The following is a 23,353-nucleotide window of genomic DNA, read 5'->3' on the forward strand; positions in this document are numbered from 1 at the left end:
AATTATGCAGACCTGAAGAGAATGGCAGAAGACCAGACAGCCTGGAGAACTACCATGTGAAAACCTGCCTTTTGGCAGAACACTGACAATGATGACGATGATGATGATGAAAGCACAAAAAATAATGGATCCTGACTGTCTTTGGACCCAACAGAAACGAATACTTCTAGAAGTGGATAGCTTTTGACAATTAAAGCACTCTGAAGATTAACTGAGTAATTCAAATGTTAGTTTTGGGGAACACTGTAACTTTGCCAGGCTGGGGAGCACTCTACAGACCACTCTCTTGGTCCACATTCATGCTGTTGGTGCACTCACACTAGCTACAAAATGCAGTTGAACAGAGAATGCACTGCATTAGGATTATAGATATGTCTGTTGCGCAAGCCCAACATTGATAGCTGGGAATAACAGAGTCCATATCAGTGTCCCAAAAATAGCTGAATATTGCTAAGTCATAATAAATAAGTCCATTTCAGGGCACTTAGTACACATTAGCAAGCTAAGATAAGTGAGGCTGAGACTGATGTGTTACTTGCTGAAGTATCAAGAGTCCAACCATTGCAAAAATTTATAAGTCTAACAAGGATAGAAAACTTTAAGTCTGATGCTATCTTGTCAGACAGTAGAACAGTGGTATAAATTATATCACGTACCAGTGGGCACATCACAAAACAGTGAGAGTACTAAGGTTCTGGAGGCAGTGTTCTGCCCAAGGCAGCAGCTGAGTCCTTGGTGCGGTATAGGGGAAGATCTTCCGGTTGCTGGCTGCAACAAAGCTGTTGTCCAGAGCTCATGTGCTGGCCAAATAACCACCTCACTGAAGGATACTTGCAGGCCTTTTTTCAGCATGTGACTTGGCCAACACATGAAGAGGTGCAGATTGTCAACGACCTCTGTCATCACAATGTACACTGCCTTATGGCCTGGCCAGAGCACTGTTGATGCCAGCTGCTGGACTGGCCCCTGAGTTCTGGGGTTGCAAAGTCCTGCGGCATCTGAACTGTAGGGGCTGAGTTTAGCTTGCTGCAACCCGCACAATGGGTATGTTGCGCATGGTGTCATTGGCACCTACTGTCTAGGGTGCCATGGCGGAGACGGTCCTAGGCAGTCCTTAAATCTGTCACTGTTGTTTACCTGTATGACTTGGTGCTACCAGATGAATCACTCTGCACCACATGTAATGATCTCACCAGGCATATCTGTCATTATATGGACTAATATGTTGATATGTCTGACACAATTGTAAGATAACCCAGATCTATATTTATTACCACGCAGTGCACGGTATTGCTTATGTGTTTGCTCTCAGCTTGTTGCTTTCAAGCTTTAATTCAGTATATTTTGTTATTTCTATTTTGAATTTTATCATTACATTACACACATCAAAAAAAGTATTGCATCACCTCAGTTCTGAGAGTTCGGGAACTTGTACAGAAAATTGGAATAAACATCATTTCCTCCCTTTTTATTGCTCATGAGAACCACACATTGCATGTTGTACCACCATACAGCGAGACCTTCAGAGGTGGTGGTCCAGATTGCCATACACACCAGTACCTCTAATACCCAGTAGCATGTGCTCTTGCACTGATGCATGCCTGTATTCGTTGTGGCATGTTATCCACAAGTTCATCAAGGCACTGTTGTTCCAGATTGTCCCACTCTTCAGTGCCAATTCGGCGTAGATCCTTCAGAGTGGTTGGTGGGTCACATCATCCATAAACAGCCCTTTTCAATCTATCCCAGACATATTCGACAGGGTTCATGTCTTGAGAACATGCTGGCCACTCTGGTCAAGTAATGCCATGATCCTAAAGGAAGTCATTTGCAAGATGTGCTTGATGGGGGCACGAATTTTCATCCATGAAGACAAATACCTCACCATTATGCTGCTGATATGGTTGCACTGTAAGTCGGAGGATGGCATTCACATATTGTACTGCCGTTACGGCACCTTCCATGACCATCAACGGGGTACGTCGGACCCACACAATGCCACCCCAAAACAGCAGGGAACCTCCATCTTGCTGCACTCACTGGACAGTGTGTCTAAGGCATTCAGCCTGACCGCGTTACCTCCAAACATGTCTCTGACAAGTGTCTGGTTGAAGGCATGTGCGACACTCATCAGTGAAGAGAACACAATGCCAATCATGAGCGGTCCATTTGGTATGTTGTTGCGCCCATTTGTACTGTGCTGCATGGTGTCATGGTTGCAAAGATGGACCTCTCCATGGACATTGGGAGTGAAGTTGCAAATCATGCAGCCTATTGCACACAATTTGAGTCACAACACAACGTCCTGTGGCTGCACGAAAAGCATTGTTCAACGTGGTGGCATTGCTGTCAGGGATATTCTGAGCTGCAGTGGTAATCCATTGCAGTAGTAGCCCATGGGCGGCCTGAGCGAGGCATGTCTTTGACAGTTCCTGTGTCTCTGTATCTCCTCCATGTCCAAACAACATTTCTTTGGTTCATTCCGAGATGCCTGGACACTTCCCTTGTTGAGAGTCCTTCCTGACACAAAGTAACAATGCAGATGTGATTGTCTAGGCATGGTTGAACTACAGACAATGTGAGCTGTGTACCTCCTTCCTGGTGGAATGACTGGGACTGATCGGCTGTCAGACCCCCTCTGTCTAATAGGCACTGCTCATGCATGGTTGTTTACATCTTTGGGCAGGTTTAATGACATCTCTGAACAGTCAAAGAGACTGTGTCTGTGATACAATATCCACAGTCAACATCTGTCTTCAGGAGTTCTGGGAAATGGGGTGATGCAAAACTCTTTTTGATGTTTGTATGTTTATAACATCTGGTGCTTCTATCATCAGTCTGCTTTTAATGTAACTAATTTATAAAAAATCTTATTATTATATATGTTTACAAGTATGACAATATTATGGAAAGGATAGTTGCTACTTACCATAGAGTGGAGATGCTGATTCGCAGAACAAGACTGTCAGCAAGAAAGCTTTCAGCCAAAAAGGTCTTCACAAGAATTAGATAACGTACACACTCATGCATATGCAACTCAGACACACATGACCACAGTCTCTGGCTACCAAGGCCAAATACATATTTTCTCTTGCAAACTTTTGATAATCTCCCTTTCAGTCTCAATATTTGATACATTTTACATGTCCTAGAAATTTTATTATTATTTTTACACTCTATTATATGTATTTCATTTAGATGAAAATTACTGATTAAGGAAATTTTAAAACTACTTTTCGTGTTGTCATTGACACTTTAGAGTCTTGCTCCAGGGAAAGCAAGGGATAGGATGTTATGGCCAGTATCCTCTTCTGCAACATAACTACACACGTGTGTTAACAGGGTTCTTTATTTACCAGAAGACAAAGCTACTTATCTGTAAGCTAGTCCATGTGTTGTGTGTACAGTCTCTTCTGTATTAGACCACATTAGCATCACTGCTGGTGAAGTACAAGTCCCACTATAAACACTATACTCTCAAAGCCGGTAATGTAAACTAACAGACACCAACTAGAACAGTGACTGAGCTAGAAATGTGACTGACTGTGATCTGCAACTGAGCTGACTGCCTGTGACTCTGTGGGTCTGCAACTGACTGGGCCCTCTGGTCGACGGTGGGGATCTAAATACTGGGGGTCAAGAGGGCATTGGCAGTGCATTGCCTTCAAGTCTATCTTTGACCTCTCTCCTGATGGGTGTGCTTGCTTCAGTGCCTATTATCAATCTTCTTGCAATCTCTTTGCCGACTTGTGTGCTGACAACAGCTTACACCAACAAATTCTTCCCCCTTCCCCCCCTCCCCCCCCCCACCCCACAAAAAAATGATGCACCGTTGTCATGGAGTGAGGCTACAAATGACAACTGGGAGGGAGGCAGGATGGTGGATGTAGAGGTGAGCTGGGAGCCATAGCCGTGGAGGACAGCGTACTTCCAACTGTATTCCACCATCTAGCTTGCCAGGGCACACGTCCAGGTCTGAGGGCGTGTCCTGGAGTGATGACAGTTACGGCGATGGTGATGGTGGTGGCGGGTCCAGGTCCATTGAGTCGGTGAGCGGGTATAGCGGGGGCAAGGGTGCATCATCCATCCACTCCTGCTGGGATGCCCTGGTGCCATCAGTGGGTGGCTGTGAAGGCTGTATGGTCCCATGAGGCCATGAAAGTGGCGGAAGAAAAGCGGGAGAATCATGGGCCAAATGACAGACGAATTTGGTTTTGGTGATGGCACTGCAAACCATCAGGACCTGCAATCAAATACATAAAAGAGCCAATGTATTCCTGGATCACACCTCTTTCCCAGTGCCCACGGTTGTCATAAACCCTGAAAAGAACAAGATTGTGCAGCGCAAAGTGATACTTGTGGATCATTGGCGGCGCTGGATGCTGCAGTGAGTGCAGTAAGTGTAGCAGTGTTTGATGGCGGCGACCATGTAGAAGTTCCTCTGGTGATGGTCTATCTCATGGGTGGGAATGATAGGAGGCGAGAAAGAGTTGCAACACCTGTTCTCATGTGTGGGGCGTGCGAAGCTTGGCCATTTCTTGTTTGAAAGTGCCTACAGAGCTTTCTGCTTCTCCGTTGGACTGGGGGTGAAATGGAGCACCTGTTAGATGATGAATTTTGTTCACAAAACTGTTCAAAATCACATGAAGTGAACTGTGGTCCATTGTCCAACACAAGTACTTCTGGCAAACCTTCTATGCAAAATATGGAGGACAACACTTGAATTGTGCTATGTTTTGTATCCTGCCTGGAAGGCAGCACATGGGTAGGAGCAGGAAAAGGTAAAACATGTCGGTACTGCAGTCTGAATTTAAAGCGCCTTTACTCTAGCAAGAAGACTACATAATCTTTGCAATGTGGTGCGAAGTGTCTCGGCCGTCTGCTCTTCATCAAAAGGCCTGTATCTGGAGCGGAGCTTGTAGATCTGCACAGCACCGACTAGAGGGCACTGTCGTTGGTGTCTGTCGTAGTGCCTAGAACCTAATAACTTTAATATGCCGTGGCATCATTGCTATCGATACCACACTATGTGATGTGGTATAGTTCATAGGCACTGCAAATGGAAACTTGTTAAAAGAGTCTACCACTATGGGCCAACGAGAGTACCAAAATGCTTATGCAAAGTTTATGTGCACTCTTTGCCATGGCAATTGAGTCTTAGACCAAGCTGAGAATGTCTGTGGTGGAATGGATTGGTTTTCCCCACATGTGCAATTCTGTGACGTCATCTGTTCAATGTGGGCTTCCGTGCCCTGCCAAGTATGGTTCTGGCACGCTAACTGTTTAGTACAAGCAATTCCCAATGTCTTTGATGGAGCAATCAGAGTACATCCTTTTACAACACTTTGGGAATAAGCACATGCAATTGTCCACCATCATTTTGAACTAGAATCACACCTTCTTGAACTGTAACATTATGCTGATGAGCAAAGTATCAGTGCACGACTGAGTTCTGGATACTGTTCAATGAACAAGGACAAGACGTTCAAATGTAATGCAACAAAATCTTGAGACCTGGGTCTGCTTCCATGGCCTGTGTTATTTTTCTGTAGTGCAAGGGAAAAGATTCCAGCAATTCATAGTCCTGTGCATCAGTTTGATAACAAGATGTGGCAAAGGCACCAAAATCAGAGTCTGACTCAATCGGAAGGTGAAATACGGCGTCTGCATTGTCATGCTTTGCCGTAGGTTTGTACACAATTTCATACTGATACTGTGAAAGCAACAAAGCCCATTGTTGCAATTTTTTAGCAGCGCATGTAGGAACTGGCTTTGACCGATGAAACAAGGACTGCTAAGGCTTGTGATCTGCAACTAAATAGAGCTTGTGTCTATACACATACTGATGTAATTTTGTCACACCATACACAATAGCAAGAGCCTCTTTTTCAATCTGATAGTAACTACACCGACTTTGAGTTAACAATTTTGAGGCAAAAGCAATAGGTCAGTCTTGACCACCAATTCTGTGTGAAAGCACAGCGCCAATTCCATAGGAAGAAGCATCGACTTGCAAAACTACTGGCTTGGCAGGGTCAAAATGCACTAAATGTCTGTCACTAAGCAAAGCATTTTTGAGTTTCTTAAATGCGTCTCAACAATATTTACTCCAAACAAAACGTACATTTTTGTGATGCAAGCAATGCAGTGGAGCCACGATCTGAGTGGTATTTGGTATGAACTGAATGTAGTATGTCATCTTGCCTAGTACTGACTGCAGTTGAGACACATTGCGAGGAACAGACAGCTCATGGATTGCAAGCAAATGGGATTGGAGGAGATGCACACCCTGACTGTTTATCACATGACCTAAGTACTGTAGTTCAGATTGAAAAAGATCACACTTTTCGAGGTAACACTTGAGTCCTGCTTCTGACAACTCTCAAAAAAGGGTACGCAAGTTGGCAATGTGTTCCTGTGGTGTACAATCTGAGATGACAATATCATCAAGGTAGTTTGAACAAAATGGCACTTTTGCAGTCAGCTGTTCCAAGTAATGTTGAAAAATGGTGGGTGCAGAAACACTGACGAAGGGCAAACCCAAATACTTGAACAGTCGTAAGTGTGTATTTACATTGAACACTTTCTGTGATTCTTTATCCAATGGAAATTGCAAGTAGGCATCACACAAACCTATCTTAGAAACATAATGTCTTGCACCAAACCTGTCCATGAGTTCCTCAGGGCAAGGAACAGATAAGTGTCAACTTTTGACTGTAGTCTTGAAGTCAACACAAATGTGAATGATACCAGAAGCCTCAGACAACAAAATGAGAGGACCTGCCCATTGATTATCTTGAATGGAAGCAATTACACCATTATCTTGCAATTCTTTGAATTCACTGGTTACTTTGTCTCTTAAAGCACTTGGAACAGGGTAGGCCTGGAAAAACTTAGGTGGCACATTGTCTTTCAATGTAAAATGCACTACAAAGTTATTTGCTTTTCCCATTCCTTCTGAAAGTAGTTCAGGAAATTCTTTAAGCAAGCTAGCAAAACTGTCTTTCATGCAAATGTAGAGACTGATGGTATATTCTCGTGGATCATAATGGCAAACAGATCAAAGGCATCTAAACCAAAACAGTCTCACTGTCTCTGGATTTCAACACAGTAAAGTCCAGCGTCCTAGGGTGAGATTCGTAAGTGGCAGGCAAACTGCGCTGTCCAAGCACTGGAATTTCGTGTCCATTGTAAGCAGTGAGGTGCCTGCTAGATTTAGAAAGGTGTGGTGAGCCTAATTGTTCATACGCGGCACGATTAAGCAAAGTTAATGAGGCACCTGTGTCTAACCAAAAGTTCACATGACAGCCAGCAATTTGTAATGAGACAAATAGTTTGTTAGAACGCTGTTGCACAGCACTGGGATGAGAAAGAAGCACAACCTTAATCTTACTTTTGTCACACCCATTTTTTTTATTTTTTATTTTTTATTTTTTTTTTTTTTGGGGGGGGGGGGGGGAGGGGAGCAGGTAAGATTGGCATTTTTGCATTTTTGTGCTATTACTATCAAACTGCTTGGACATGGCCTTATTTTCCACACATGTAACAGGTTGTGTTACATAATGGGCAGTCCTGTCTTTTACGGCAAGCAAAACATAGACTTCACTAAATTCATAGGCTTGTTTACATGTCTATGTAACTGTCAGTGCAGTTGTGTGTATACTCATTGTTGTGGCTGCTGGGGGCAGTCATGAGTAAGGGGCAACTCAACCTTACAAATTGAGGCCTGGTCAAACTTAGCAGCCACTATGGCATCCAGATCATATTGCTCTAAGATTTACAACACTTGAGGAAGTGATGGATCAGAATACTTTAGGATCTGTTCCCATATTCTATTATCAGGGACACTGGATGTTATTGCATCCCTAATCATTAAACCACTGTAAAAGTTGCCCAACTACACTTAAATTTACACTCCCTAGTCATGCCCATTACCTCTGTGTACCACTGACAGTACATCTGTTCCAGCTTTTCCTGCAAGCAAAAGAACTGATACCCGGCTGCTGCAACATGGACTTGCTGGTCATAATATTGAGTTAATGTAGCGATTACATGGTCATATCTGTGTTCGCCAGGAGACACAGTTGGAAATAGTTTTTATGTCAACCTGAACACTGGGGACCCTGCAATAATCGAAAGATAATATTGTAGCTTTATAGTACCTTGAACACTATGGACTTGACAATGTGCTTGGGACTGTGTCATTAAATTGCCAGAACATTGTTATGCTCGTCAGTGGCACTTGTTGGGCTGGTCAGTCGGTTGGTTGTTGTTGTGCAGCCAACGCAGCTTGTGCAGCCAGAAGTTGTTGTACTGTCATCAGTAAGGCAGCAATTTTTTGGTTCTGAAACTGAAATCCTTGTGTTACATCCATCACATTGGCCGTCTGCAGCTAAGGTGCATGGGCAGGGGGTGGAGGGGGCGGGGTAGCCATGGATTACACAATTACGTTATAGCAAAGAAACAAGCAAAGCCTCGGAAAAGAGAAATGTGATTAGTTCTGTGGCTCCCCTCCTGGAATACATGCAAGAGCACAACAAGAAATTAGCAAAATGAGAAGCCCTGCAAGCTAAAACACAAGAGAGGCAAGCAAAATCTTCTTCTGCATTGAATTATCCTCGTTGCTACTTTCGTGTCGTCATTGACACTGTAGACTCTTGTACCAGGGGAAACAAGGGAGAGGACATTGTTTGGTGGCCAGTATCTTCTTCTGCAACACAACTCCACACATGTATTAACAGGGTTATTTATTTACCAGAAGAAAAAACTACTTATCTTTAAGCTAGTCCATGTGCTGTGGTACAGGCTATTCTGAAACAGGGTTCTTTATTTACCAGAAGAGAAAGCTACTTATCTTTAAGCTAGTCCATGTGTTGTGGTACAGGCTCTTCCGTAATAGTCCATGTTAGCCTCACTGCTGGTGAAGTACAAGTCCTGCTGTAAACATTACACTCTTATAGCCGGGAATGTAAACTGACAGACACCAACTAGAATAGTGACTGAGCTAGAACTGCCACTGACTCTGATCTGCAACTGAGCTGTCTGCCTGTGACTGACTCTGTGGGTCTGCAACTGACTGGACCCTCTGGTCCATGGCAGCGATCTAAATATTGGCGGTTGAGAGGGCGTTGGTGGCGCATTGCTTCTGAGTCTGCCTTTGACCTCACACCTGATAGACACCCTTGCTGCAGCACCGATTATTGATGTTTTTGCAACCTCTTTGCTGACCCGTGTGCTGGTGACAGCTTATGCCATCACACTTCTAAAATGGAAATACTAAGAGATAAGAAGGTTAGAGTTTAATGCCTCGTCAATCAGCAGGACATTAGAGATGGAGAACTAGTTCATTTGAAGCCTGTAGAAGGAATTTGACCATGCGGTGTTCAAGTAACCATCATGGCATGCATCTTAAGTTATAAAGAAACTATACAGATCATAACTGTGGCTACCAGATAGGAATGTGAATCCTAGTCCAGTCTGAATATGAGCTCAGTATGTTAACCACTGTGCCAAATTAGTAAAAATGAGAAATATGAGCTATATGATAGAGAACTCAGTGAAAACCCTAATAAAAAAAAAATTGCTTTGTTTTTGCAGACTCGGATTAGTTGGAAATTTGTTTACCAATTTTGTAAAGTAGTCCCAGTAAAATTAGTCATGCAGTCACCATAGTACGTGCCATGGTACACAGATTTAATAAGTGATAACATTTTATATATTAACATTTTATATATTAACTAAATTCTCCATTGGTTCTTGGCAGGATATAGAAATAACAACAAAAAATGGAACTTTACTGAAAAAAGCTTTCTGAGTAAATAAGAAATAGTTGCAGGACATCAGAAAAATACTTCATTTTTTATTGTTGTATAAATAGTTATGTAAATAACTTCAATGTTTTTGTAAGTGGGAATATATCTCAACAAGATTCCAAGTCCTTGTTAAAATAACTAGAGATGAATGCAGTTATAGGGAAGTAAGGGCACATATGTGTATGCTAATTTGCATTTGCTTGTATGTGTACTTTCACAAGAAAAAAGAGTGAAAGTTCTAGGAATTGTCTGATCTGCTAGGTGCCACAGAGCAGTCATCTGTGGATGAGTAATTGCTTTCCCTCATTGTTGCTTCCATCCTGCAATTTCAATTATTGTAACAATTATAGACTGAATTGTTAAGGCTTTTGTGGCCACTTGTTGACAAACAGCCTATTGGCTTCTGTCTCGGGTTCTTTGGCCGACGTTCATCTAATGATTTTACTGATGTTTCGCCAGCGTGAGTGACTGGCATTGTCAAAGCTTCACCCTCCATTGCCAGTGGTGAACTGGAGCCGAGCTCACGTCCACAGATTATATGTACCTGGCGCGCCAATGTCTGAGGGCTTCTCCGTGGTCTTTCCAGTGTGGTTCTCCTCTTGCTACCTGCGACGGTTGTTCGCTGCAGTTCAGTGACTTCCTAAGACACTTGAACAGTCTCCATGCCAACATAACATCTACCATCAAAGTAGAAAAGGACAAGAAACTGCCATTTCTAGATGTGCTGGTCACAATGGATGGCGAAAACCTGGGACACAGCATGTATCAAAAACCGACACACACAGACCAATACCTGCACAAACTATCAAACCACCACCCGAGCCACAAAAGAGGCACGATTAATATGCTCATAACGAGAGCAGGATGAATATCTGAGCCGCAGCATCTCAGACAAGAAATGCAACACCTGGAAAGTGTTCTGAGGAGCAATGGGTACTCCACAAATTATATTAGAAGTGTAATAGAGCCAAACACTCGGCTAAGTAAGGAATCAGAAAAAGAAATGTTGGGTACGGCCTTTCTGCCATACATTCCCAGAGTGATGGACAGAATAGGCTGTATATTGCGCAGACATGGCGTAAAGATGATTTTCAAACCGTCAACGAAAATCAAAGCGTATCTTAGATCAGCAAAGGAGAAAAGGGACCCACTTGCAATGTCGGGAATATACCATATACCATGCACATGTGGAAAAGTTTATGTCGGAATGACTGGACTATCAATGAACACCAGGATCAAAGAGCATAAGCGTTGTTGCAGGTTGGGACAGGTGGGGAAATCGGTCATGGCAGAGCACGCACTGAGTGAGACCGACCATGTAATAAAATTCGCCGACATGGAAGTTCTGGCTGTAGAGTATCACACCCACTTATTTAGTGGAGCTGTAGAAATACACAAACACGGGAACAGCTTCAACAAGAAAGAGGAAAGCCTTAAGGTAAACAGATCCTGGCTTCCCGTACTGCAGCGAACGACTGTCACAGGTAGCAGGAGGAGAACTGCATCGGAATTGACCACGGAGAAGCCCTCGGATGTTGGCATGCCAGGTACATGTAGTCTGCGGCCGCGAGCTCAGCTTAAGTTCACGACCAGCACTGGAGGGTGAAGCTTTGACAATGCCAACCACTCATGCTTGAGAAACAACAGTAAAATCATTAGATGAATGTCGGCCGAAGAACCCGAGACAGAAGCCAATAGGCAGTTTGTCGATTATAGACTGCATATTCAGTTGGAAATGACATTTTAATTGTTAGCTTAAATATAATTATTTGTGGGACTGCAGTCTTTCAGGAATCTGAACAATAAACATAATATTACACTTTTCCTAATGAATACTTCTTCTTGTACCATGAGATTTGTTTTACATTTAATTTTTGTGATCATTTTTATTTTATTTTTAGAAAGAAGTATTGAACTTGAAATATATGTAGTAAAAATTTCATCTTCTTTGGATGAGCCACTGAGTAAGGGTATATAGCTGTTGAGTGTTATTACTATTATGCTAAGGAGCAAAGTCTCAACTGTCAAGTTGTGTGTTACAACTGTTGAAACTATGAACTGAAATTATCCATGTTACAATTCAGGCATAAGAGTTGCAGATTTTGACAACTGCCTTTTAGAGCATAGCTTGTGATTGCATTTTTTGTTGACAGTGTAGACTCTGTCTGTTAGCATTTATCTCTTTGAATGGTTGATAGTTGTCACAGCAACATAAAGTTGGCATTTGGTATAGCTTAAAGTCATACAAATGATATGTGAACTAATTTAAGACAGGGTTTGTATCAGAGGTCATCAGACAAATATAAACTTAGTGAGAGAAAGATAAGCAGCTGTCAGTTTTGAGGAATGCATTTTAGGTTCTGTGATCCTCATTTCAAAACACGACTTCTGCACACTTTAGTGTTGATGAAAGTGTTGATTGTGGCATCCTGGCCATCACAGCATTGTGTTAAATAAATAAGTGTCCAGTGATTAGGGCCTCCCGTCGGGTAGACCGTTCGCCAGGTGCAAGTCTTTTGATTTGATGCCACTTTGGCAACTTGCGCATCAAAGTAATGCATTAAAGGAGAAACACTCCTTGGTTGTCAGATGTATTTTAAACACAATACTTATAACTGTAATACAGTATATATATAGTACCATTGGTAATTAATGGATGATACCTATTGTTAATAACAGTTAAGTAGTTGACTCTTGCAAATAATTTGCACTCTATCCTGCCCAGTCACTAGAAGGTAAATAAGTAAATGCAAGTATTTATTAATAAAATGTATTATATTTTGAATAGTTGTAAAATAACAGTAAACTGTAAAAAACTGATGTCATTATATACAATATGGTTAACTGTAAAACATAAAAAGCAAATATTGCCCTTGTCAGATTAATTTTATTTTTTAAAAACTTCTTTATTTTAGAAAACATTTTCTAAAACAATATTATCAGTTAGAATATGATCATTGTTTACTTTTTGGCTGTATGTGTCTTTAAGACAAACATAAATATCACTGGAAGTGCGAACTCCTGACAAAGCCATGTTGTTGTTGTTGTTGTTGTTGTTGTTGTGGTGGTCTTCAGTCGTGAGACTGGTTTGATGCAGCTCTCCATGCTACTCTATCCTGTGCAAGCTTCTTCATCTCCCAGTACTTACTGCAACCTACATCCTTCTGAATCTGCTTAGTGTATTCATCTCTTGGTCTCCCTCTACGATTTTTACCCTCCATGCTGCCTTCCAATACTAAACTGGTGATTCCTTGATGCCTCAGAACATGTCCTACCAACCGGTCCCTTCTTCAAAGCCATAGGTTCTGGTAAATACAACCCAGCCCTTTGAATTGTCTGATCTAGTGGTTTGGTAATGGTCATTATTGGACATTATTTCTCATCACTTTCGTGCAGTACACAGTTATCGCTCAAAGAAATTAAACAACTGGAACCACATTTGTGTGTAATAGTAACATAAGATCGTCAATCGATCGCATTCTGTAAACTCCTTACATCGACAGGTGTGACCAAAATCACGTGATAGACTAGTTTGCGTATCTAATCTAGACAACTGCAACAGCTGGCATTCATGATAGTTAAACAGACTGTCAATAGGTGGCACCTTCTACATTGTTTTTATCAAAATGTTTTCAAAGTAATGTTTTTAATGAGAACAGCAACTTTAAACTATTTGCATGCTTTTGTCATTAATGGTGAACAAAATCTTGAAAATGATGTCTCAGTCACTAATTTAAAAACAAATGTGTTTAGAAATAATATATATGACTGATAAAGTAGCGTACAGAGCAGTTTAGCAGTTTGCCATTGTTGTGTCTTCTTTGAGGTGTTTGCTGGTGTAAAAATCAATTTTGTTAAATAACCTATATATTGGGTCATTCTGTGTTATTATATGGTAAGTCATGCAAATTATTTTTGGAACAAGTAACTACTGAAATGCATTTCCAATGTTCAAGATGGACTGGTGGATAAGCATGTATATAAACCAGTATATTTTATAAGCATTGAACATTTCATCTTATTTCAGTCACTGAAGCACTGTATATGAGTAACTACTTATTTTAGAATAAGAGTATATTTGTTTGTTACACTTCTGCACACATGTAAATGAGACTGTCTACAAAAAATTATTAATTTCCATTGTGTTGCTGTCAAAATGTTTGCATGTAAATATGTTCTAAGGTAACAGTTTTGTCTCTCATGCTTTCAGGATTTTCGCAATGCACTTCTGCACACATGTAAATGAAACTGTCTACAAAAAATTATTAATTTCCATTGTGTTAATGTCAAAATGTTAGCATGTAATTATGTTCTAAGGTAACAGTTTTGTCTCTCATGCTTTCAGGATTTTCGCAATGCACTTCAGATTCCCGATTCAGTAGCACGACTGGAAACAGTGAAAAGAATGTCATTTAAAAATTCTTCATTTTCTTTGTCGAATCTGTTTGCTACACCTCATTCAACACATGGAGGACTTCAGTCAACTGGATCATCTGCAAGGGAATCTTCTGTAAGTTTATTATTCATTTACTTACAGGATGGGCAAAATAAAATTGACTCAGAAATTATTTACTATAAGATTACATAGTATTGCCTCTTGTTAATGAAAATCATACAAGATGCTGGAAATCACCATCGCTGACATCGGTGCAGTGCTGTGCTTGATTTATCAAACTGTGGGACACATGTAGTAGCTTTGCCTAAGGGATAGAAGCAGTAGCACTTTGAATGTTCTACTGTAACTCCTCCAGTGTATGAGGATTATTTGAGTACACTTAACCATTCAATTTGTCCCACAGGTAAAACTCACAGGGAGAGAGATCAAGCAATCAAGGAGACCAGAAGATCACACTGCCTCTGCTTATTGTCCTCTCCTCACCAAACACCTCATGCTGTCATGACTAGGTCATCAAGGCAGAGCGTGCACTTGCTCCATCGTGCTGAAAATATCCATACAGTTGTTCTTCTGTGAGTTGATTCACTTATGGATTAAACAGTTTGTGCACATACCAGTTAGCATTCACAATTTTTGGGCCAGTTTTATGTTGTCCATCCTGTATATCGATTTTTGGAACAAAGAACTGACAACATTTCATCAGCCCAATCTGAATATTACTTTTTAGGTATAATGCTCATCCTGAGAACTCATGGGAGAGTGCATGTAGAATTTGAAATGCATTAAAAAGTTGACCCAATTTTATCCATATCTTACAATTAATATATCTCACCAAAAGTATATCTGTGATTCTAATGAGACCAGAAAGACAACTTCACCTGCATGCATTCTCATTGCGAAACCCAACAGATTATTTACCATCCAACATAAATTAAATATTTTTTAAGATCCCAACAGCCATCTCACCTATCAGTGCTAAAAATGTGAAGGAGAAATACTTGTCACAGAACACCAGCATGTTGGTCAAAAAACAACTTTACATCAGAATGTGTAGCAGGTGCTGTGAATTGAAACCTCATATAAATGCCAAAACAACACTAACAATAACACACAGTCTGGGTGGAGTCCATGCAGCATTATGTTATTTCCTCTGCATAGGCTTCTGAAAATATAGTGTAACCAGATTTTTTAAAAAAAACTGCTCACTAAGCAGCGGCAGGAGAGAACACATATAAAGGGTTGAAGTTTGGAAGCTTTTTTAACCAAAGGCTCCTGTCTTCTGGCTGAAGGGTTGAAGGAGAAGGAAGAGGGGTGAGAAAAAAGGACTCCTGGGCTTATGAAGTGGGGAGAGTTTGGAAAATTTGCCTGGTACACCAGGCCAGAGAAGACTTATAGTGCGGTATGAGAAGAAAAGATTAATTGTTGGAGACTGCACAGGATGAAATTTGAAAATCTGAGAGCTTAAGGGTGGAAAATAAGGTAATATGCAAGACAGAGATTGCTGACAAATCATTGTGTATGAGTCAATAAGAGCAAAAGGCTAAGTGCATTGTATGGGGTAGAAAGAACAGGGGGGGGGGGGGGGGGGGGGGGTTTACTGACAGGTCAAAAAATAGAAAACTAAAAGGGAGTAAGAAAGGAATAGTTACTAAGAGAAAATGGTGAGACCAAAGAAATTAACATAAATTAAGGCCAGATAGGTATTAAGAAACTACAACATGTTGTATCACCAGTTCCCACCTGTGGAGTCCTGAGAAACTGGTGTCTGGTTGTAATCCAGATGGCACATTTGGTGGAACAGGCACTGAGATCAAGACTGTCATGTTGTAAGAGCATGCTCGGCAACAGGCTGTTGTGTGTCACCAGTAAATACGCTCTCCTTATGCTCATTTATTGTAACTAATAACTTGGTGCTAGTCATGCCAATGTAAAAGGCCAAACAGTCTTTACATTGTAGCTGGTACACAACTCATGTCATTTCACCTGTCGCTCTCCCTTTAATAGGACATGTTTTGCCACTTACAGATCGGGTGTAGGTGGTGGTAGGAAGGTGAAAAGAGCAAGTCTTAAAATGGGGATGGTCACAGTGGTAGGAGTCATAGGTAGGAAAATGATTGGAGAAGGAGCTTAGGGTCTGTGAAGGATATTGCAGAGATTGGAACGGTGGCAAACAACTATTCTAAGTGTAATGGGCAAAATGTCAAACAGAGTGGACCTCATTTCAGAGCATGATTTTAGGAAGTCAAAGCCTTGTCAAAATAGCTGATTAATACATTCAAGGTGGGAATAATATTGAATGACAAAAGGTGTACTTCTAAGCTGTTTATTGGAGGGATCAGCATTACCAGGTTTAAATGAGATGGACCGGGAAATTTGCTTTTGAACTAGGCTGATAGGGCAATCATGTCCAGTGAAGGCTGAGGTGAGAACTGTGGTGTATTGCTGTAATGAGTCTGTTTCTGAACAAATATGTTTGCCTCAAATGACAAAACTGTGTGGGAGGGATCATTTGACATGGAAAGAATGGAAACTGTTAAAGTGTAAGTACTGTTGTTTGTTACTAGATTTAATGTGAACAGAAGTGTGTAGCTAACCCTCATTGAGAATGAGGGCAACATCAAGAAATGTTGCATGGGATTGAGAATAGGACCATGTGAAATTTACCTGGGAGAATGTATTTAGAGAGTCCAAGAATTTAACAGGTCACCTTCACCAAGAGTTCATATGGCAAAGATGTAATCAGTGTATTTGTATAACTTCAGTTAATTTGTTGGAATATTCATTATCTTCCTTGTAGTACAAAATTTATTTCTGTTAACATTGTCAAATGCTTTTATGAGTTCTGTAAAAATTATATGACCGTAGGTTGAATTTTTGTCTTGTCATATAATTTTCTACACCATGGTCCGTTTGTCCTCTGATACCCATATGATTTACACATTGTTGTCCACTGCAGGTGTCTTGAGCAATGGCTATTTTTCTCCATTCAAGTTAGATTCTTGATATGATTACACATGAAAAGCCCAGTGCCTAGTCTGCGTCAAAGATGGAGTGACTATGTGCCAGGAATCTAAGACCTGATCACAATCAAATGCAGTGATATAATGTGTCTTGTCTATGCTGTGCTTGATTATTCCACTGATTGCCAGTTTAAGTTGTTGACATCCCCATCATGCGACAGTCTGAATTATACCATTTGGCAAGGCAACAGAAGTGCTCTCTCTTCAGAGGAGACCTCTCTAATTCAGTTGCCCACAATTTTAAATGCAGTGTCTGTACTTTTGTCTTACCTATTTAAATTTAATCTGTACTTCATTTACCATGCTTCAATGAGCAATTAGATCAAACATCACTTCCAATAGCCATCTTCGTAGCTTCCTAGATATCAGGATAGTATACTTTCTCGCTCCTTGTAGCCCACCAAAACAAAATGCCTATTCATTTCACATATTTTAACATTTTTTAGCACCTGCTTTGTCCCTTCCCCAATCATACATTTTAATCACTATTATCATATTTTCACCTTCACAGAGTGTCCTTACTATAATACAGTTACAGACTCCAGTACACTCATTTGCTACTCGATACTTCTCTTAACATCTGTCGGTGCTTTGGTATGTTTGGCTTCAAAAGACCTCCATGCTCAGCTGCACAGAGCACTCGCCTGAATTAAGCAGTATTCAGTAGATAATTTCATTATTGAGTAATTTGCTCCTATTTACCTATGTCAGTCACAACAGTCACTAAATTTTCTTGTCTAATTATTACAATAAGTCTCCACCAATTAAATAATTTCAGAACAATCCTTTTCCAGCTTCTCTGCCTCCCTTAATACTTACTTTCAATACAATTTGTCTCTCATTGAGAACGTAATTTGATCAAAGTCACTCCTAAAATCTAAAAAATTCGTGTCCGTACTTGGAAACCTAATTGAAAACTGCTGGTCTGAATTTTGCCTAGTGCCACCTGGTTCATAAATTGCAAGGCCAGTTGTAATTTCAGGTCATTGTCTGTAATCAAATTGCATGTGCTTACTACTCCCACATCTGTCTCTGTTTATGGTCCGTGTTTCATCTGTGATTGAATCCTGTTCTCTAATATTGAGCCCGACTCATCAAAATCATTAGCTATTATCCCAGAATGAGGATATGAGGTGCTGGCAGAAGTAAAGCTGTGAGGTTGGGTCATCTCTGAATAACTCAATTGGTAGAGCACTCTTCCACAAAAGGCAGAGGTCACAGGTTCAAATCCCAGTCTAGCACACAGTTTTAATCTGCCAGGAAGTATCAACTATTACATTCTGACAATCTTAAGCAAAGTCATGTAGTAATTTAGTATTGAGAACATCATCACTTTCTGACATGGCAGGCTCCATCCCTTGTACCCATAAAACATTAACAGATTCACAGGTATTAAAAAGTTTTGCTTTTTATCATATTCCTTATGTCATACTCCAGTCCAACAATCTGGCTAAAGCTGCTGGAGATAGTGGTCATGTGTGCATGAGGTGTGCCTGCTTATGGAATGTGGCTGTGTTTTCCTTTATTTTCTGAAGAGGGCTTTGACCAAAAGTATAGTGTGCTGCAGTCTTTTCATTGTGCCTGCCTGCAACACAATGTCTCATCTTTACAATGAGTAATCTGTACTTTTCATAATTTTTGGTATTACAATCAGCAAGTCATTATGTGTAACAGACTAAGAGAGCTAAAACAATAACTGCCCACTAGTATCACCACAATTCCTGCATCAGGAATTTACAAAATTGGCATGGTCTAAGAAGAATTGTAATCTGAATGTATAATTCCATGGAGAGCTTGTGTACTACCCCGTGGACTGTCATATGATGGAGCTACATGTAAAAGCTTTGCACAGTGGTCCAACTCGGGCCTTCATGTTCAGAGACAGTGGCTGTGTGTGTGTGTGTGTGTGTGTGTGTGTGTGTGTGTGTGTGTGTGTGTTTTCATTGTACCTGTCTGTGACTCAATTCCTGCTCTCTGTGATGAGTAGAAATCTATCCTCTCCATATTGTTGTTATTTCATCTTGGACTTTCTGTTGTTTTGTTCTTTTTATGTAATATAGTGTAAGCAGTGTGGTGTGTACACCAAACTTCAATTCAAAAATTAAAACTAAGTGTTGACTGTAAAAACAGGTCCCCCAAGAGTAAATATTATGAATAAATGCTATAAGAACAAGCATGTGTGTTACCTATATATATTTGTGATTAGTAAAAGAATATGATTCAAACAATGGAAAATGCAGGATGGAATAATGACAATGTTATGCAAATAGTAGATTGCAATTCACGATATACTGGAAATGTTGTCACAGATAGGTACAACAAAAAATCTGTCAAACAAGTAAGCTTTTGGCCAAAAGGCCTTCCTGTGAGTTACACAAACCACACACACACACACAGATAGACACACACAGGCATATGCAAATGCAACTTGCACACTTATGAACACTGTCTCTTTCTGCCGAGGCCACATTGTGAGCAGCTACACATGATGGGAGAACCAATCTGGATGGTGAGGGTAAGGAGGAAGCTGAGAGGGGGAGGGACAGCAGGGTAGAAGTGGGGGCAGTAAAGTGCTGCTTGTGGGAGCACATAGAGACGAGGTGGAGAGAAGACATGGCAGCTAGGTGCAATCAGAAGGTTATATGGGGGAGGGGGGGGGGGGGAGCAGAAAGGAGAGAAGCAAAAGGACTGTGGGTTTGTAGGTTAAATAGAGGGCTGTGTAGTGCTGGAGTGGGAACAGGGAAGGGGATAGTTGGGTGAGGAACAATCACGAACGAAGTTTGAAGCCAGGAGGGTTAAGGGGACGTAGGATGTGTTGCAGGGAGAGTTCCAGCCTGCACAATTCAGAAAAGCTGGTGCTGGTAGGAAGGATCCAGATGATACAAGCTGTGAAGAAGTCATTAAAATGAAGAATATTATGTTGGCCAGCATGCTCAGCAACTAGGTGGTCCAGCTGTTTCTTGGCCACAGTTTGTAGGTGGCCATTCATGCAGACAGACATCTTGTTGGTTGTTATGCCCACATAGAATGCAGCATAATGGTTGCAGCTTAGCTTGTAGATCACATCACTGGTTGCACAGGTAGCCCTGCCTCTGGTGGGATAGGTGATGCTTGTGACGGGACTGGAGTAGGTGGTGACGTGAAGATGTGTGGGACAGGTCTTGCATCTAGGTCTGTTACAGGAATATGAGCCATGAGGCAAGGGGTTGGGAGCAGGGGTTGTGTAGGAATGGATGAGGATATTGTATAGGTTTGGTGGGTGACAGAATACTACTATGGGAGGGGTGGGAAAGATAGTGGGTAGGACATTCTTCACTACAGGGTATGGCGAGAGATGGTCAAAACCCTGGCAGAGAATGTGATTCAGTTGCTCCAGTTCTGGGTGGTATTGAATCACAAGGTGAATGCTCCTCTGTGGCTGGATGGTGGGATTTTGGGAAGTGGTGGGGGGGGGGGGGGATGACTGGAGAGATAAGGCATCGGAGATCTGTCCGTATACATGGTTGGGAGGGTAATTACGATCTGTGAAGGCCTCAGTGAGACCCTTACTAAATTTTGAGAGGACTAGACTTGCAATGGCCATGAGTGTCTAGGCTGCATGGAATGGACTGCTTGGTATGGAATTGACACAGCTGTTGAAGTGGATTAATTGCTGGAGGTTGGTAGGTTTGATATGGACGCAGGTACTGATGTAGCCATCTTTGAGGTGGAGATCAACATCGAGGAGGGTGACTTGTTTAGTTGAGGAGAACCAGGTGAAGCAAATGGAGGAGAAGGTGTTGGGGTTCTGGAGGAATGTGGATAGAGTGGTCTCGCCCTTGATCCAGATCGTGGAGATATCATCATTGACTCTAAACAAGGTGAGGAGTTTGGGATTCAGGGTGGTAGAAAGTATTCCTCCAGATGGCCTATGAATAGATTGCCAGTAGCCACTTCCATATGCCAGATTTAATTCTAGGTGATGCCTTCAAAAGAGAAGTAATTGTTAGTGAGGACATAGTTGTTCTTAGTGACCAGGAAAAAGGTTGTAGGTTTGGAATCTGTCAGGGGCATTCAATAGTTGCAAAGCCATGGGCATTAGGGATGTTTTGTAAAGGCAGGTGACATCAATAGTGTCAAGCAGGGCACCATGTGGTAAAAGAACAGGAATTGTGGAGAGTCAATGGAGGGAATGGTTGGTACCTATTATATAGGAGAGTCTGTCCTCCATCTAACCTCCTGACTGCACCTAGCTGCCCTACTCTCTTAACACTTCATCCCTGTATGCTCCCACAAGCAGCACTTTTCTTTCCCCCACCCCTACCCTGCTATCACTGCTTCTTCCAGCCTCCATCTTACCCACACCACTCAGAGCACTTATCGCGTCATGCACAGCTGCTCGCAGTGTGGCCTCGGCAGCCAGAGACATTGGTCATGTGTATGTGAGTTGCATTTGCATGTGTGTGTGTGTGTGTGTGTGTGTGTGTGTGTGTGTGTGTGTATTGGCCAAAAGCTTACTTGTTTGTCAGTCTTTTTGTTGTGCCTATTTGTGACTCAACATCTCTGCTATACAGTGAGAATATAACTAGGTTTCTCTCTTAACACACTTCTTGACCCGATGAAATAATGACTGACATGTGTTGTTCACAATATCTAATTAATATATGCATGAAAAGTGCAAATATGTTTAATGTAGGTGAATTTATACTGTAAACACATCAATCAAAGTGTCCTGTGATTTACCAAGTAATTTTCGTATCCTTGAGACCTAGGACATAGTAATAGTCTCCATTGTGTTACATTTTATCGCCTAGCAGACATCAGAGGCTATATTCAAAGATGTTCTAAATTTTCTGATATTTACTAAATTGGTAAACAAATACTTCCAACAGTGGGAGTAGCAAGAACACTTAACTGTTTGTTCATTCACATGCTGTGGCCACTGCATTATGAAATAATCCAAATATTGCCATGGAGTTCATTCAGTGGCAGAATAAGCACTGACCTCTCCATATGTTCTAACATACTAATAATTAGTCTTGCACCCTGTACCAAATTTATTTCATTTTTATCATATGCGGCCCTTTCCTAGATCTAGCATACAGTTTGGATGAAAAATGATCATCATTATTTATTTAGAATGTATTGGAAATAAATATTATAGGAATTTTAAAAAATAAAATAAAAATATGAGATAAATTTTAACTGGAGAGAAGAGTCAAATTGAGTTTATTTTACATAAAACTTAAATGGTATTTCAGCTGCTCAACAAGTTTCAGGACTCATTCCAGTTTGACTTAGTGATATTTGACTGTTTGCATAACATCGTAATAAGCTACCCACTGATGTTTCGCTATTTTTGCTCTTTCTATGAGTATAGTCCTTGAAGTATTTTTTATTGAAGCAGATTATGTGGTAGGATGCAAACACCTTTCTCCATAACTTATTATTATTCTTCCCTGTAGCAGGTGATGAAATGTTATATGGGAAACTATGCCCAAGACTGTGAGTTAAAACCCAAAACCACGTGATGCCAAGATAGTGAATACTGGCTTTGACATCCTGCATTATGTGAAATTTTCACTGTTATTAAAATACATTGCCCGAATCATCAGTTCCTAAATAACTTTTTTTATTGTTTCTAGGGAAGTTTGAAGGAACTGTCTCAAGTAGAAGATTTTGCAACTGGGGATTCATCATCAGTAGCATCGGAAGAATATGAGAAATATTCAAGAAATAGGTCTAAGTAATCTGTTATATTTCTTGAAAAATAAATACATTGAATTTCTCAGTGAGTACAGTTATTTGATTTCTTTACACTGACAGAGTGACACCTCCCTATAATGCTGTAGAGAAGTTACTGAGTATATCTCAATCTGTATGTTGTTTCTCTCTTGATCTAACAGTCAGAGTGCCCAATTCTATTTTTCAGATCACAATACAACAGTTGCCATAGGAATGCTCTGCAGTATTTTCCCATGCTGACCTCCACGTTGGTAAGAAGCTTCTGTGATAGTGCATTCCATTCCTCAACCAGCACAGATGACAACTGCTGGATGGTTGTTGTGGATGCGGACATGTTGCAATAAAATCTCCCCAGTGCATCCAACACATGCGATATAGGATTTAAGTCAAGAACATACTGT

At 41.0% G+C, this 23,353-nt stretch overlaps 1 protein-coding gene across 3 annotated transcripts in view; it reads left to right on the forward strand.

Moving 5' to 3' along the window:
* The window catches only part of LOC124777974 (CBY1-interacting BAR domain-containing protein 1), a 195,720-nt gene extending 172,709 nt beyond the window's left edge, over positions 1–23,011 (forward strand). For 2 of the 3 annotated variants that reach the window (XM_047253536.1, XM_047253538.1), the window contains 2 exons: positions 14,158–14,322; positions 22,853–23,011. In XM_047253536.1, the coding sequence (XP_047109492.1) occupies positions 14,158–14,322; positions 22,853–22,957 (270 nt within the window). In that variant the 3' untranslated portion in view covers positions 22,958–23,011. Of the gene's footprint in view, positions 1–14,157; positions 14,323–14,611; positions 14,759–22,852 lie in introns of those variants that run through there. The other variant, XM_047253537.1, reaches the window with a different exon arrangement.
* The last annotated feature ends 342 nt before the right edge of the window (positions 23,012–23,353 follow it).

This window comes from Schistocerca piceifrons, chromosome 2 (assembly GCF_021461385.2).
Source record: "Schistocerca piceifrons isolate TAMUIC-IGC-003096 chromosome 2, iqSchPice1.1, whole genome shotgun sequence".
Taxonomy (NCBI): Eukaryota; Metazoa; Arthropoda; class Insecta; order Orthoptera; family Acrididae; genus Schistocerca; species Schistocerca piceifrons.